The sequence below is a fragment of the Oryctolagus cuniculus genome, chromosome 18, assembly GCF_051225735.1.
Source record: "Oryctolagus cuniculus isolate XC-2025 breed Fujian yellow rabbit chromosome 18, ASM5122573v1, whole genome shotgun sequence".
In the NCBI taxonomy this organism is placed as follows: domain Eukaryota; kingdom Metazoa; phylum Chordata; class Mammalia; order Lagomorpha; family Leporidae; genus Oryctolagus; species Oryctolagus cuniculus.
The window spans coordinates 616878-633552 of NC_142884.1; the positions used below are offsets into that span (position 1 = coordinate 616878).

Consider the following 16675-nt stretch of genomic DNA (forward strand, 5'->3'; position numbering starts at 1 on the left):
TCCTTGTAGCAGCCAAAAATCAAGCCTTTGAGTCATCTCTCTCTCTCCCTTGCCCCTAAATTAGAAAATCAAGCAGTCTGCCTAAAAACTAATCCAGATTCCATTTCTTTTACCTCTGCAGTCATACATGAGTCCAACCACTATCACATTCACCTCGGTGATGCCAGTAGCCTCCTTCCTGGCCTTCCTACTTCCCTCATCCCAGGCTACAGCCACAGGAAGCCTGAGGAGATCTGGGTTGGATCACCTTTCTTTACTCAAACCTTCCATTGTTACAACCACTTACAGAGTGAATTCCAACCCTGACTCCTGCCCCACCTGTCCGGTGGAAGAGGCCTTTGTCTTTTAATTAAACTTTTTTCTGGGGCCTGCGCCATGGCTCACTTGGTTAATCCTCCGCCTGTGGCACTGGCATCCCATATGGGTGCCGGTTCTAGTCCTGGTTGCTCTTCTTCCAGTCCAGCTCTCTGCTGTGGCCTGGGAGGGCAGTGGAGGATGGCTCAAGTGCCTGGGCCCTGCACCCGCATGGGAGACCAGGAGGAAGCACCCAGCTCCTGGCTTCGGATCAGATTGGCACAGTGTGCCAGCCATAGCAGCCATTTGGGGGGTGAACCAATGGAAGGAAGACCTTTCTCTGTCAAATCATGAAAAGCTTTTTTCTGACGGACATGATTAAAGGTGTGATAAAGGCCTTCCCAAGGTCATAAGAAAAAGGGAATGAGATGGCGTTGTTACCTGCTTGCCTGTGAATGTTTCCACTGCAGTCCCTATCTGCTTGTATGTCATCATTTCAGGTTCTGCTTGTTAGTACAAAGCAATTAGGTTAACGATGGCCAGCTTATGGCTCAGTATGTGTGTAAAAAGTAACAAAACATCATCAGTGATATACACATAAAACCATACATCAGGGAAAACACTTCTTTGTTCAGGACTCATTTTAGATAAAAATTTCACCTGGGCCTTATGCAGACATAATAAAAGAGTAGTAGTTCCAGTTAAGAGGCCTGGGGGGACTGGCCCTGTGGCATAGTGGGTAAAGGTGCTGCCTAGAATGCCAGCATCCCATATGGGCACAGGTTCGAGTCCCGGCTGCTCCTCTTCCGATCCGGCTCTCTGCTATAGCCTGGGAAAGCAGTGGAAGATGGCCCAAGTCCTTGGGCCCCTGCACCCACATGGGAGACTCAGAAGCAGCTCCTGGCTCCTGGCCTTGGATCCACCCAGCTCTGACCATTGTGAGTGAATCAGGAGATCAAAGATCTCTCTCTCTCTGCCTCTGCCCGCCCTGTAATTCTGACTTCCAGATAAATACATCTTTAAAAAAAAAAAAAAAAAGGCTTTGGTGTCTTGTCTCGATGCACAAATCCTCCCACACTTCGTGTTCCCACCTGAAACAGAGGAGACCTGAGGGTCCTTGAACCAGCTCAGCCCACCCCTCCAAGTCCCCACATATACTGGTAACTACCAAGGACGACATTCTACATCTCAGCCCGCTATTGCCAGCAATTTCATATGCTCCTCCATGACGACCTGGATCACAGCTTTAGTGTCTGTTCAAAAGCCCCCAGGTCCAAGGCAAGAAGAGTGGCGAGAGGTCCAAGAACATCACTCACCCGGAGCCCTGGGTGGGGTGAAGACCAGCGACGGCCATGCCACTCCCCAGGTCAGGCTCCAGAGCCAGTTCTGAGTGAGAACCTAGAGAGAGGGAGTGCCCACCCTGGAGCAGAGCTGTGAGCCTGGACAAGCACTGTCTTCTCGGGTTTAGCTATTAACTCGTCTCTCCCGCAGGAAGCTTTTGGAACCCTCAGGCCGTGTCCCTCTCTGCACAACCTCCCGGGCGCCCAGGGTCTGACACTCGGACTCGCACTCCGCCGTGCAGACACGAGGCCGACTCCAGGTTCCGAATCTCGGCTCAGTCACTCTTCCAAACCCCGGCACGCGCTGGTCGCTCCCTGGCACGCTTGTCACACTCCCCCGCACCCCCTCCTGGGCTGCAGGGACAGCACCAGGCTCCCCTCAGTCGGAGCTTCGGGATGAGGGAGAGCCCCGGAGAACGCAACACTTAGCTCAGCCGGGTCCCTCAGCGGCCACAGCCATCACGCAGCGCGGCGCGGGTCACCCGGGCGACTCCGCTTCTGTGTAGCGCCAACAACGGCTTCGTTGGCTTGTTTTCGGGTTAGGCCTGTTCCGGTCACGGTGCCGAGCAGGAACAGACCCGAGGGAAGCCAAAATGACCGCCACAAGCAAGATCCCGGAAGGCCTGGTGCGAGGCGCATGCGCAGAAACCCCAGCCCCACTTGGTGCGTTGCCTTCTGGGTAAGGCAGTTTCCAGTGCCCTCATGGCCATTCCTAGCCTGGATCTCTGAACACTGGGAGCTGCGGGCCGCTGTGGCTCAGCCAGCAGGTGAGGGAGGTTCTTAACCCTGCTTTAAAAGGCCGCTTCCAGATCCCCTTTGGATCAGTTGCAGCTTAAATGGAAGGAGCCGTACCAGGTGCTACTGGGCACAACTGCCTCAGTGAAATAGGATTAGACTTCTACCGTTGAAGTCTTCACAGGTGAACTCTTTAAAAGACACACTTGGCTATTCCTGTGAGCCAATCAGAGGCCTCGAGTACCTCTTTAAAGCAGAAAGAGTAAATAAAGCCTTCGCCTCGTCACATCGACTGCTGCGCCTTAAGGCAGACATGCTGCACCTGCCTCTCTTGATTCTCTCTGGAACTGCTGTTGGCAATAAACTCCTAAAGGGTTCCTCTATTATAATTCTCTATGCTCAAGCTAAATGGGTTTATAATCTATCACCACCATCTGGTGATAACGTTCTTTTCATCTTAAGGGACACTCTACTTAAAATTGGTCTTGCTCCAGTTTTGCGTATGCTGATTAACAGACATGTTTCAGAACTCGACTTCTGGGAATAACTGACCATGCAGAGGACACAGACACTGGCGGTGACAAATACTGCTCCAGCTCACAAAGTGAATTTGTTAGGACAGAGGCTTCCAGACCCAAGACAGGCAGGGCATGCACTACACCCCTCATATGCAGGAAGCAGCTACAGAAGATGTGATGACTCTATGCTCTTTGACATCCCTTAGGATTAAGGGAATGGGCACTGGCACTGTGGTGCAGTGGGTCAAGTCACCGCCTGTGGTGCCAGCATCCCATATGGGCGCCGGTTCAAGACCCGGCTGCTCCACTTCCGGTCCAGCTCTCTGCTGTGGCCTGAGAAAACAGTAGAGGATGATCCAGGTGCTTGGGTCCTGCACCTGTGTGGGAGACCCGGAGGAGGCTCCTGGCTTCAGATAGGTGCAGCTCCAGCCTTTGCGGCCAATTAGTGAACCAACGGATGGAAGACCTCTCTTTCTCTGCCTATCCTCATTGTGTAACTCCGACTTTCATGTGGGTGACAATTTGAGTCCAGAGCTCCAATTCAAATATAAAAAAAAAAAATTAAGTGAATGGAGTCTCTGAGGGAGGAATGTTGTAGGCAGGCGTATAGGATAAAATTGATCAGATCTGTGAGCTGGAAGACCACACCTTCACCAGGCTCCTGTGTGACGAACATGGTCCTAACTGACCACACCTGTGCGCCCACCGGCCAATCAGGCTAATTAACCACGCCCCTCTGGAAGTGGATTAAAGGCCTGGAACATGGTGAGCCCGACCCTTCTTTTTGGCCTTTTGCCATTGCAGCCTGTGTTGCCCAGCACCTCCAGAGCTTGTGGCCTTGGGGCCTTCCTGGTCTGTATGCTCCTCATGTGGTTGGCTTCTGGTGCTGGATATGATTCCAGATTTCCTCCCCCCCTCTTAGATAGGGCCCTCGCTCTCCAAAGCATTTCTCCCACTGAATAAAAAACTTAAAAAAAAAAAAAAAAAAAAAGCCTCTTCCAGACTTCTGGGGAGTGTTGTCGCCAGGTGATCACTTAACGTGTTTAGACACGGTTTCCGACTTTGAAGCTCTGGATGCTCTCAGAGGCTAAAAAGTTCTTCAGATAGTCCCACAGGGCGCAGATCCAAATTAATCTATTATTCCATGCAGCTATTCAGAGTTCATCAAGGAACAGCTGGAGCACAAGAAAAGAAATTCCTTATTGCTACCTGACACATGGTCAGAAGCCACAACATCAATTCTGCAATTCCCTACTACTCAGTTAAGAATAAAACTGTGGCGCAGCAGGTTAATGCCCTGGCCTGAAGCGCTGGCATCCCATGTTCTAGTCCCGGCTGCTCCACTTCTGATCCAGCTCTCTGCTTTGGACTGGGAAAGTCCTTGGGCCCCTGAACCCACATGGGAGACCTGGAAGAAGCTCCTGGTTTTGGATCGGCACAACTCCAGCCATTGCAGCCAATTGGGGAGTGAACCATCAGATGGAAGACCTCTCTCTCTCTCTCTCCTCTGTGTAACTCTGACTTGCAAATAAATAAATCTTTAAAAAAAAAATGTTGCTAGTCAGGGTCACAAGCTGGAGAGGAAGTGATATTTAAGCCACCCTAAAACACAGGGTAAGGGGGCCTCTCTTTTGTGGGAACAGGTTCCTGCCACAGCGCCCTCACTGAGGACACACCCTGCTGGACACAGGATGTGGCCACAGAACTTTTTAAGAATAATTGGCCGGCGCCACAGCTCAATAGACTAATCTGCCTGCAGTGCTGGCACACGGGGTTCTAGTCCTGGTCGGGGTGCCGGATTCTGTCCTGGTAGCCCCACTTCCAGGCCAGCTCTCTGCTGTGGCTCGGGAGTGCAGTGGAGGATGGCCCAAGTGCTTGGGCCCTGCACCTGTATGGGAGACCAGGAGAAGCACCTGGCTCCTGCCTTCGGATCAGTGCGGTGCATTGGCCGCGGTGGCCACTGGAGGGTGAACCAACGGCAAAAGGAAGACCTTTCTCTCTCTCTCTCTCTCACTGTCCACTGTCAAAAAAAAAAAAGGGGGGGGGATAATACATGACCTATTTTTAATATATATATATTTGTGTACATATCTGCCAATATTGAGCAAATATCTAAGTGTTCTCCTGGTTTTTTTTTTAATTAATTAATTGATTTATTTAAAAGGCAAAGTTAGAGAGCGACAGTATCTTCCATCCACTGGTTCCCTCCCCAAATGGCTTCAATGGATGAAGCTGTGCTGATCTGAAGCCAGGATCCAGGAGCTTCTTCTGGGTCTCCCACGTGGGTGCAGGGACCCAAGGATTTGGGCCATCTTTCACTGCTTTTTCAAGCCATAGCAGAGAGTGGATCAGAAGTGGAGCAGCCGGGACTCGAACTGGCACCCCTATGGGATGCCAGCACTGCAGGTGGTGGCTTTACTCGCTACATCACAGCGCCAGCCCCAGTAAGCCACCTATTAACAAGAGGAGCACTGAATTCCCACGGGAACGTTGGCTCCCAAGAGGACATGCAGCTGCTTTCCCAGACTTGCTTATCTAATAGGTCTTGCTAAACCTGTTTCAAAGAAATCTTAGCTATCAGAGCACGTGCATGCGCTGTACAAATGGCTGATGTGATCCATCAATAAAGAAACACGCGGGGATTGTCCCGCGGTGCTTTGCAGAGGAAGCGCTCCCATGTCCTGCCTCTCCTTTCACGTGACCCCAACACTCCTCATGTGCTCCGACACTGTGACCAACTCATCGAGCAACACTGTTTATTCGCTTAATATTTCCTGCTCAATATTAAAGACTAATTTCCTTATGCCATGCATCAACACAATTATGTTTGTTCCTAACAGCAGCAAAGATGGCAGGGAGAAGCGGAAAGGGTACACTTCCCTGCTGAGCGGCCAAGGAGGATTATTCGGTAAATGCATCAAGTAAATTTCACCTATGACATTCAGCAAAGTCCATGTATCATAGGCGTACAACTTCTACAAACAAAACGGTATTTCCCAAGATCCAATGAATTTCTCTAACCAGCATCTAAATTAGGACATGGAATAGTTATTGGATTCCCAGCAACCCTAGCATCCACCTTTTTAACCCATTAACTCCCCAAGAGAATCTCCATATTCTGACTTCTAGCATCCTGTCTCATAACTCACTTTTGCCTATTTTAACATAATACTCATTTATGTACATCTTTTCTTCTCCTCCCACCTAGTAGAAATTCCTCACGAAATTGGAGTATATAGCCACACGAATAAATAAGCCATGACTCCTAAGGATATGATTACAAAACTTTTTTCTTGATTATAAAAAGATACTATGTAATTCTTTAGATACAGGTTTTTGGTATAAAAATGGTCTATATGAATTAAGATATCACAGCTTTTTGTATTAAAATATAAATAACATGAAATTAACCATTCTTAGTGGCATTAAGTACAGTTACAATGTTGTAAAACTGTCACCACCATAAATCTCTTTTGTTTTCATAAACTGAAAGTGAGAATGCATTAAACAATAACTTCCTATTTCTCTTTTGCCCCCACTACTAGAAAACATTACTTTACACACTGTCTCCATGGATTTGCCTATTCTAGATACCTAACAATAAGTGGAATCATACAATACTTGTTTTTTAAAAAAATATTTTATTTATTTATTTGAAAGACAGCATTAAAGGGAGATACAGAGAGAAAGGCCTTCCATCCATTGATTCACTCCCCAAATGGCCGCAACACCAAGAGCTGAGACAACCTGGTGCCAGGAGCTAAGAGCTGCTTCTGGGTCTCCCACGCGGGTGCAGGGGCCCAAGCACTTGGGCCATCTTGTACTGCTCTCCCAGGCCACAGCAAAGAGCTGGATCAGAAGAGGAGCAGCCAGGACACAAACTGGCACCCATAAGGGATGCTGGAACCGCAGGCAGAGCCTTAGCCCACTGTGCCACAGCACAACACAGATATTTTGTTTATCCATTCATCTTTCAATGAACACTTGAGCTACTTCCACCTTTTAGCTCTAGTGAATAATGCTACTATGGACATGGTGGACAAACATCTGTTCCAGTCTCTACAAAGTTGTTGGAGATTTTTGCAGCAAGCCAAATGATAAATCAGGTGGAATCTCAAATAGGACTCAGCAAAAGCTTCAAAATATTTGCCTTTTATAAACGAAAAAGTGGTACACAGAGATACAAATCAATATCAATACTCTATTAGCATGGGATTTAATAGACATTTGTTTCTATCTTGAAATTTTTATCTGTAATATACCTACTGCTCTGTTAATTTTCAGTCTTGTTAAAATTAATCTAGTAAGCAAGCCCCCACAAATACCACACAATAAATATATATAAAATGTATGAATTTTTATTAAAGATTAGAAACAGTGATTAAGGAGTGTGATGATTCTGAACTCATTTATTTTATTTTTAAAGATTTTGTTTACTTGAAAGAGTTACAGAGAGGCAGAGGCAAAGAGAGATCTTCCATCTGCTGGTTCTCTCCCCACATGGCTGCAATGAACAGAGCTGCACCAATTCAATGCCAGGAGCCAGAAGCCAGGATTTTCTTCCAGGTCTCCCACATGGGTCCAGGAGCTCAAGAACTCGGGCCAGCTTCTACTGCTTTCCCAGCCACAGCAGAGAGCTGGATCGGAAGTGGAGCTGCTGGGACTAGAACTGGTGCCCAGCTACAGTGCTGGCCCCTGAACTCAAGTTTAAAGTCCCATAAATAATATATATATACACAGGGACTCAAATTAATATATAAGCATTTCAAGAAATGGATTATACATTTCCAGGGTTTATATAGATACAATATAAAGAACTTGCAAAAAATACTCAGGAATTTCAGGTAATAAACTATTAAATGAAAATCAGTAGGGGCCGGCGCTGTGGCATAGTAGGTAAAGTTGCCACCTGGAGTGCCAGCATCCCATATGGGCACCAGCTGACTCCTGGCTACTCTCCTTCTGACCTAGCTCTCTGCCGTGTCCTGGGAAAGCAGTAGAAGACGGCCCAAGTGCTTGGGCCCCTGCACCCACATAGAGACCTGGAAGAAACTCCAGGCTCCTGGCTTCTGATAGGCCCAGCTCCAGCTGTTGCAGCCATTTGGGGAGTGAAGTAGTGGATAGAAGACCTCTCTCTCTCTCTCTGCTTCTGCCTCTGTAACTCTGCCTTTCAAATAAATAAATAAATCTTAAAAAGAAAAATAAAATCAATATAAACCAAATCATCAATTTATTGAAGAAATAGATTGTAAATTTTGAAAAGGCAGCTTTCTGGGCCAGCACCATGGCTTACAAGGTTAATCCTCCGCCTGTAGTGCCGGCATCCCATATGGGCGCCGGGTTCTTGTCCCGGTTGCTCCTATTCCAGTCCAGCTCTCTGCTGTGGCCTGGGAAGGCAGGGGAGGACGGCCCAGGTGCTTGGGCCCCTGCACCTGCATGGGAGACCAGGAGGAAGCACCTGGCTCCTGGCTTCGGATTGGCGCAGTGTCGGCCGTAGTGGCCATTTTGGGGGTGAACCAACGGAAGGAATCCCTTTCTCTCTCTCTCACTGTCTAACTCTGTTAAAAAAAAAAAAGTCAGCTTTCCCTCTATGGTATTTAAACTCTTTTGATCACTTTCATTTACTTGAAAGCAACTGTGGGGGCAGGTGTTGTGGCACAGTGGGTTAAGCTGCCACTTGGAATGCCTGCAGCTCACATAGGTGGAGTGCCTGGTTCCGGCCCCAGCTCCTCTACGCTTCCATCCAGCTTCCTACTAATGCAACCTGTGAGGCAGAGAAGGATGGCCCCAGTACGTGGCTTCCTACCACCTACCTAGATGACCCAGACTGAGTTCCTAGGTGTGACTTCAGAATAGCCCAGTCCTGGCTGCTGCAGGCATTTGCAGAGTGAACCAGTGAACAGAAGAGCTTGTTCTCTGTGTCTCCTGCTCTCTGTAACTCTGTCTTCAATAAATAAATAAATGAATCTCTTTTAAAAGGAAAAAAAAATTGAAAATATTTGTAAATAAGGTATATACTTACAGAGTGAACCAGTGGATGGAAGACCTCTGTATCTCTACCTCTCTCTATATAACTCTGCCTTTCAAATAAATACACAAATCTTAAAAAAAAAAGAATGAAGTCCCAACATAAACCTGTTGTTTTAGTTTCTACTTGTTAATGAAAAAGGAACTGTCAAAAATTCATTTTAAATGTGCAAAAGATATGAAGACATTTTTACCAAGATGACATATGAAAAAATGCCCAACATAATGAAACATCAGGGAAATACAACTAAGACCACACTGAAATACTGTTACACACTGATCAAATAAGTCAAAACTGAAGGACTATATCCATTACTGGCAAAGCTATGGAAGAACTGTAACTTTTGCATGCTGGCAGGAATCCAAAGAGAACCACCATGTCAGATAAGAGTTAGGCATTTCCTAAGAAGTTACAAATTCACCTATGGTATAAATTAAGCTCAGTACTCTGAAGTATCAATACAATAAATGAAACATATCCAGGTGGAAACTTATATTCAAACATCTGTAGCAGCTTTATTTGCAATAAACTAGAACTGTAAACATGTCAAAATATCCATGAGCAGATGAATAAACAAATAGTAAGATATTCACAGAATATCATACTTCTCAACAACATAAAAAGGAACTTTTAATGTGTTAAACAGCATGTTATCTTAAGGTAAACATGCTGTATGAGAGCACCAGGGGAAAAATATAAACATTTTATGGTTTCAGCCTTATAAAGTTCCAGAAAATAAAAACTCATCTATTAATGTAAATCAAGTTGTACCTATGGGGTGATAGGTGGACTCCCCATCATGATTACAATGATGGTGTAACAATTTATCAAACAGTATAAATATATGCCATCTATTGCAAATAATTTAGTTTAGTAGAAAAATACTGTGAAAATAAGACTGGATTGCCTACTGCTTTTGGAAAATCACGTTTGATTCCACCATCTCCCCTCATGTCCCTGTGAAAGGGCCATATCTCAACCAGTTTACTGCAGTTTCTCCCACTCATTAATCCCATATTTATGTAACAACAATAATTCCTGCTATAATATTACAAGTTACGATGCCACCGTATGGAATTCAGGCTATCAAGGTGTACAGATCCCTTGGAAGACCTGAGGAACAGGTCTCCTACCTGTGCTTAGCCTGATACAATACTCCCCACGAATGAGAATGACTTCATGTTGCTCCCAGCTACACCAGATGGTCACAACTGCCACTCTTCAGACTGCGCTCTGAACCCACACCCTATCATGGCACCCAGAATACAAATCAGGACAGTGGACAGTATCTTCCAGTCTTTCCTTGGTCAGCAGCTGCCTTCGGCAAGCTGTACTCTGCCATTATACCATGTCTTCTGAGGTACACAGAGTTTGGAATTCCAACAAAAGCTGCTCACCTCTTCACTGAAGAACTCAGTTATTTTCAAAGCACCCTATATAGGGAGTAGAACCCCTGAAACAAATGATGGCTTGAACAATGACTTTATTTTTGTACAAACCAGCGTAATAAGGGACAGGCAACTCCCACAGCTGGTGATTTGGAAGCTGGAAAGTTCTAGCAAGAGTTGTGAGACCAACAACACCCCTGAAAAATGCAGTCCAGCTCTCAAGGCACCAGCAGAGTTCTCTGGGCCAAACTGGGTCAGGTCCATGCACTAACTCCTCAGAGAGAAAGAAATGAGAGGACAAATGTTCGTGCTGCTTACAGATTCCTGTGAATGGGAGAACATTTCCGTTCACTTACCTGAATATACTGGGCTGAATGGCGTACACCGTGGGCACCGCCACGTGGCAGAGATGTAGTGGCTTCTGCTTCAGCGCTGGCAATGACACAACTGGAAAGCCCCTGAGCCAGTCAGGAAGGGCAATGAATCTCATGCACCTGGAATTTATGCAGACGTCTGGATGTATGAGACTCAATTCAGGCAGATGCATTTTTAGAAAGGATCTCCTGCAGCAGTACTTCCCAGGTGGTTTTTATTATTATTAGTCCATGTGAACTTTATGGTATCTGATGATGTAAGGCACTCAACTGAAGGATTTCTCATACTCCTTGTGGTCAGAAGGGCTTTTCTAAGATGTATTCTCCAGTGTGTAATGAGGTCAGAGCTCTCACTAAATGATTTTATACATGTGCCACCTGGAAGGCCTTCACTGATTATGGATTCTCCGGTGCTTAATGAGGCTAGAGTTATGGCTAAAGGATTTCCCACATTCAGTGCATTCGTAAGGTCTTTCTCCAGTGTGAACTCGCCTGTGTTTAATGAGGCTGGAGTTCTGGGTGAAGGATTTCCCACACTCACTGCATTCATAAGGCCTGGATCCAGTGTGAACTCTCTGGTGTTTCTGGAGACTGGAACTGTAGGTAAAGAATTTCCCACATTGACTGCACTCATAAGGCCTTTCTCCAGTGTGCACTCGCCGATGCTGAAGGAGGGCAGAGCTTTGGCTAAAGGATTTCCCACATTCGCTGCACTTGAAAGGTCTTTCTCCAGTGTGAACTCTGCGGTGTTCAATGAGGCTGGAGTTTTGACTAAATGATTTGCCACATTCACTGCATTTATAAGGCCTTGACCCACTATGAACTTTCTGGTGTTTTATAAGACTGGAATGATAGGTAAAAAATTTGCCGCATTCATTGCACTCATAAGGCCTTTCTCCAGTGTGAACACTTTGGTGTTGGAGGAGCGCTGAACTTTCACTGAAGGATTTCCCACACTCACTGCACTCATACGGTCTTTCTCCAGTGTGAACTCTCCGATGTTTAATGAGGTTGGACTTGTTGCTGAACAGTTTTCCACATTCCTCACATTCATGAGGTCGTACTCCAGTGTGAACTCTCCGGTGCTGAATGAGGCTAGAGCTCTGCCTAAAGGATTTCCCACACTCCCCACACTCGTAAGGCTTTTCACCAGTGTGAACTCTCCAGTGGTCATTGAGGCTGTAGCTTTTGCTAAAAATCTTCCCACATTCACTGCACACATAGCATCGTTCTCTGGTGAGGGCTCTGTGATGCTGGACAAGTGAGTGTTCTCCACAGTTGCAATCAACTTTTCCACCGTTACAGATAACTCCACAGTGGACTCTGCTGTTTGACTCCTCAGTACAAGTGGCCTATTCAAGGAGAAAGTTGAGGCTGGTTAGGGAGTCCTCCCCAACCTCCCTTCCAGTAAAGGGACCCCCTGACACATGGCATGTATAGCTCCTCACAAACAAGGCTCAGCCCACACTGCTGCTTCTGAAACCTTTCTCTCCACAGTGCTGAGTCTGGTGCTGATGCACACCTGCACTGAAATATGGTCGCTTCCCCCAGGCCCCACACCTGCAAAGTTCCTGTCCAGCCTGTTCCCTGGAAAATGTCTCTCAAGATCAGGCCGTACACCACACAAGGGGTGGGCCTCCTGGGGAGATGGACTTGCCTTGGAAGTCCTGATTTGGGACACTCCTTCTAAAGAAGCACTCTGCTCAGAAGGTACCTCCTCATCTTCCACTCCACGCAAACAGCCTAAAAGCAAGAAATGCTGGTGAAGTGACTGTGGTGGGACAGGGTAGCCTCTATATACATATGTGTCTGACAAACCCAGGAAGAAGTCCATGGGATTGCTTGCAAGATGAGGGAGATGGATTCAGGTTGAGAATGAGGCATACTGGGCTGTAAAACTCAAGGAATGGGAGAGAACTCACAAGGTAAAGAACACAACTCTGCTATGTGTTAAAGAGAAGAGAGATAGGACCTAAAACTTAATCCTCTGTAAACAGCATTTGGCAAAACCTTGTCTGCTGTACTGACATGTGAGTACTGTGTTAAATAGCATGTTCAGGTTCAAGAAAATACAACTCCAATAAAGCAGTGCATCTTCAAGGACTGTTTAGGAATGTGTGTGTGCTTCATGATACAATATGTAGAGGCCAATGGAGGGGAGCATGCAGATGGAGTAGTGAGAAAATCAGGTGAGACATGGGAGTCCAGAGATGTGGGGATTAGCTCCAGGCTAGATATAACGTAGTAAGTAGTAGAGCTGACAATGGACATAGTGTCAGGAATGATAAAAGCAGAAATGAGCTGGGGCCACTGGTGTTGGCACCAACATAACTAATCACACAGAAGAGGTTTCTGGCATGATTTTAACACAGCGCTGACATCCCATCCGCTCATGCCACTTCTCAGGGCCAGGTGACCTCTGAGTCCATCTTGCTGTGGCTGGATTCACAGGCATCCTATGAACCTCTGAGGGCTACCTACTTTACTCTCAAGATAAACAGGGCAACACTTAGCCCACATCAGAGTACCTGGGTTCAACACCAGCTTCCTATGAATACACTCCCTGGGGCAGCAGTGATGGCCCAAGTAATTGGGTCCCTGCCACCCAAGTGGGAAATCTGGACTGATTTTGGGCCTCTGACTTTAGATTCAGCTAGAGGCACTTCAAGCATCCGGGTAATCTCTTTGCCTTTCAAAAAAAAAAAAAAAAAAAAAAAAAAAAAAAAAAGGAGAGAGAGAGAGAGATACACACACACACACACGGAGGGAGACGGAAAGGGAGAGGTACCTAGATGATCCAAGTACTAAGAGAAAGACAAGACAAAAGAGCAGTCAGCATTAGGAAAAAACTCAGTACATGGGACTTCACAGGAAAAAAACACAAATATTACAAAGGACACTTCAGAGGAAGGCCCTGCAAAACATAAGTGTGACCATGTCAGTGAGGGTGATGCCTCACATACCCAGGCTGGGAAAATGTCAGCTAAAAGATGGAAATACAGCCCGGGGCACAGGGGAACCTCAGATCTAGATAAAAACTTCCAGTCACGGAGAAGGCAAGGAAGGTGGGATCCTGTAAGACTCCTGACCCTGAATCTTTCCCAGCACGTTGCAAAGAAATATATGGGGGGCTGCTCAGACAGCAGTGCACATACACTTCAGCCCAACTAACTGCAAAACCTAGCCAGACTGACAGAGCCCCTGGTCCTGATATGAGGACAGACATGCCTCTGGGGAAGAGGGAAAGGCACAAACCACAGCGTGGGCACATGGGTGGGTTTGAAGGCCTTACCCAGGGAGCTTATTAGTGCCAAGTTCTCCAGCATCACATCACGGTACAGGCATCGTTGAGCCTCGTCAAGGAGCCTCCATTCCTCCCAGGAGAAGTGTATGGTCACGTCTTCAAAGGTCACGCTGCCCTGACAGGGTGGGGACAGATGAAACCACAAATAGCCTTCTCCAAGAACACAAATCCCTTCCCCCACATATTCACCCCATGCCCATCCTGTTCCCAAGCTCCAAAGCACAGTGGAAAATCAATCTCAGGACCATCGTCCTCTCAAGGACTCACTGATCTCGGGATGCAGCCATCAGCAACAACAGGCATGAGGACAACTGCACGTCTAAGCTGGGGGCCTGGCACAGAAGAACCTGTCCCTTCCTGCTGGGTTACCACCCCGAAACGTCCAAGATCGTGCAATTCTCAACACCAGGACCCTAGTGTTGTCAGATTCATTCTCCAGACTGTACACTCCTCACCTTTTCAGAACCCAGTTACCTGCTCGTAGTCACCACCACCTCACTGTTCCATACCACAGCCATCTCCCCCTCTCACATGTGACTTCAGTTTAATCACTTCCACTTCACCACATTGCTCAAACTCCTACCCTGGGGTTATAGGATGGCCAAGACCCAACACCCAACAATGGACAGATGGGTTGCACAGTAGTTGATTAGACACATAGCATGGGAGAAGAGGCCAACACATATCATACGGGCCAAAGTCCAGAAAAAAGTGACAAATAAGGGATACAGGATCCATGGTTGGTAAGACCAAAAGGGTCAGTTGCTCCCTGGTTCCACAATCGTTTTATGTGGATAACTCCATGGGTTAGCAAGGAACTGAAATCTGCCACAAAAGAATACACAGAAATTATGTCTGGTTCTCTTGCTAAGAAGTGGTGTCTGAAGACATTATCAACAGAAGAATGAGGAAGGAAACTTGACTTCCACAGCTCACATTAGTGGTGGCAACCCCAAATCTTCTTCTTCTTTTTTTTTTTTTTTTTTTGACAGGCAGAGTTAGAGAGTGAGACAGAGAGAAAATGAAAGAAAGTGAGAGAGAGAGAGAGAAGAGGAGCAACTGGGACAGAATTTGGCACCCCAACCGGGACTAGAACTCGGGGTGCCATCGCCGCAGGCGGAGGATTAGCCAAGTGAGCTGCGGCGCCGGCCAACCCCAAATCTTATGCAGACTTCCTGCCTGGTTCCATTCTTTGCCCCAGATTTAGCAAAAAGAATCCGTGCCTTACTGTCAGAACCTGTCTCTGTTCACCTAACACTCAAAGACCAGCCCCACTGGTTGCCCACTCCAGGTCAAATGACTCTTACGGGCTGAATGAAACACTCCAGACTTCATCAGAGTCATCACAGAATTCTGCTGATTCCACAGAATGATGAGTAAGCACCATGTCCAGCCTGGGTGTCATCTTGCCTCAAATACAACTATGCATCTGCATCCATCTCACTCCACTCCTCTGAAAGTCTACACCACTTGCCAAACTATTCTGTCAGAGACGCTACTTCCATAGCCACTTACCTCCCTCATCCGAGTCTGTAAAGCCCAATGCCATCACACACATTCAACCGAGAGGCCCAGGCCTCAGCTCCCTCATACCCCTTCCAGGCAGCGTAACAGCTGTAACATCAGAACTGGAAATACCGCTTCTCCTAATGTGATCCACAGCCTACTCACCTTCTTCCTTAACCACCTTATCCTGGATGTCTCCATCTGCAACCACTTGCCAAATTTCCAGACCTATGTGTTTAGCTGCCCATCCAATACCACCATTCACTGGTTTCTTTTCTTTTCTTCTTCTTTTTTTTTGACAGGCAGAGTTAGACAGTGAGAGAGAGACAGAGAGAAAGGTCTTCCTTTTTCCGTTGGTTCACCCCCCAAACGGCTGCTACAGCTGGCACGCTGTGCCAATCCGAAACCAGGAGGCAGGCGCGTCCTCCTGGTCTCCCATGTGGGTGCAGGGCCCAAGCACTTGGGCCATCCTCCACTGCCATCCCCGGCCACAGCAGAGAGCTGGCCTGGAAGAGGAGCAACTGGGACAGAACCGGCGCCCCGACCAGGACTAGACCCCGGGGTGCCACTGCCACAGGTGGAGGATTAGCCTAGTGAGCCGCGGCGCCGACCCATTCACTGGTTTCTGAAACACCTCACTTAACATGATCAAATCAAGTGTTTTTCTTAACCCTGAATTCTCCATCTGTTTGTGAAGTTCGCATTCTTACAGCAGCTAAAACAAAAACCATGGGGTCCTGCTTTACTCCTTCACTGTCGTATTCTAAATCCACACCCAGAAAGCAACCACATCTCCTGAGGCGTGCCTATGGCCCGCTAACCATTACCTGGACACGGCAGTAGCCTCCACCCTCTTCTTCTTGCCTCTGCTTTAACCTCACAGTCTATTCTCCACTCTGCACACGATGGAAACTAGTAGGACTTTGCTAAGACCATGTCTCCCTTCTGACCCTACAGAACAGGCACTCCATTTCTCAGGCTGGCATTTAGTCCTGACTTCTCCCTACTCGTCATTCATGTCCACGGCGGACAGTGAACAGATGATTCCTATTCCTTAACCTTGGCTGTCAGAAGAGAACCCCCACATGTAACCTTTGACCTAGGACCCTGGGCCTGGAGGAACAGTACTGAGGAGCCCAGGGCACCGCAATGCAGATCATAGTAGGTGGGGGTAGGGAGCCTTGCACT

The 16675-nt window shown here is 47.2% G+C and overlaps 1 protein-coding gene across 9 annotated transcripts in view; it reads right to left on the reverse strand.

Moving 5' to 3' along the window:
- LOC108175679 (uncharacterized) overlaps nt 1–16675 on the reverse strand; it is a 40935-nt gene that overhangs the window by 23428 nt on the left and 832 nt on the right. For 4 of the 9 annotated variants that reach the window (XR_016225103.1, XR_016225108.1, XR_016225105.1 and 1 more), the window contains exons 2-4: nt 13970–14096; nt 12335–12420; nt 10660–12029 (exon numbers count right to left, since the gene is read on the reverse strand). Coding sequence is in view for 1 of the 9 variants with exons in the window: in XM_089319901.1 (XP_089176027.1) it covers nt 11067–12029; nt 12335–12420; nt 13970–14096; nt 15653–15688 (1212 nt within the window). In the remaining 8 variants the exon portion in view is untranslated. Of the gene's footprint in view, nt 1–10378; nt 12030–12334; nt 12421–13969; nt 14097–15652; nt 15775–16675 lie in introns of those variants that run through there. The other 5 variants (XR_016225101.1, XR_016225102.1, XR_016225106.1 and 2 more) reach the window with 3 other exon arrangements.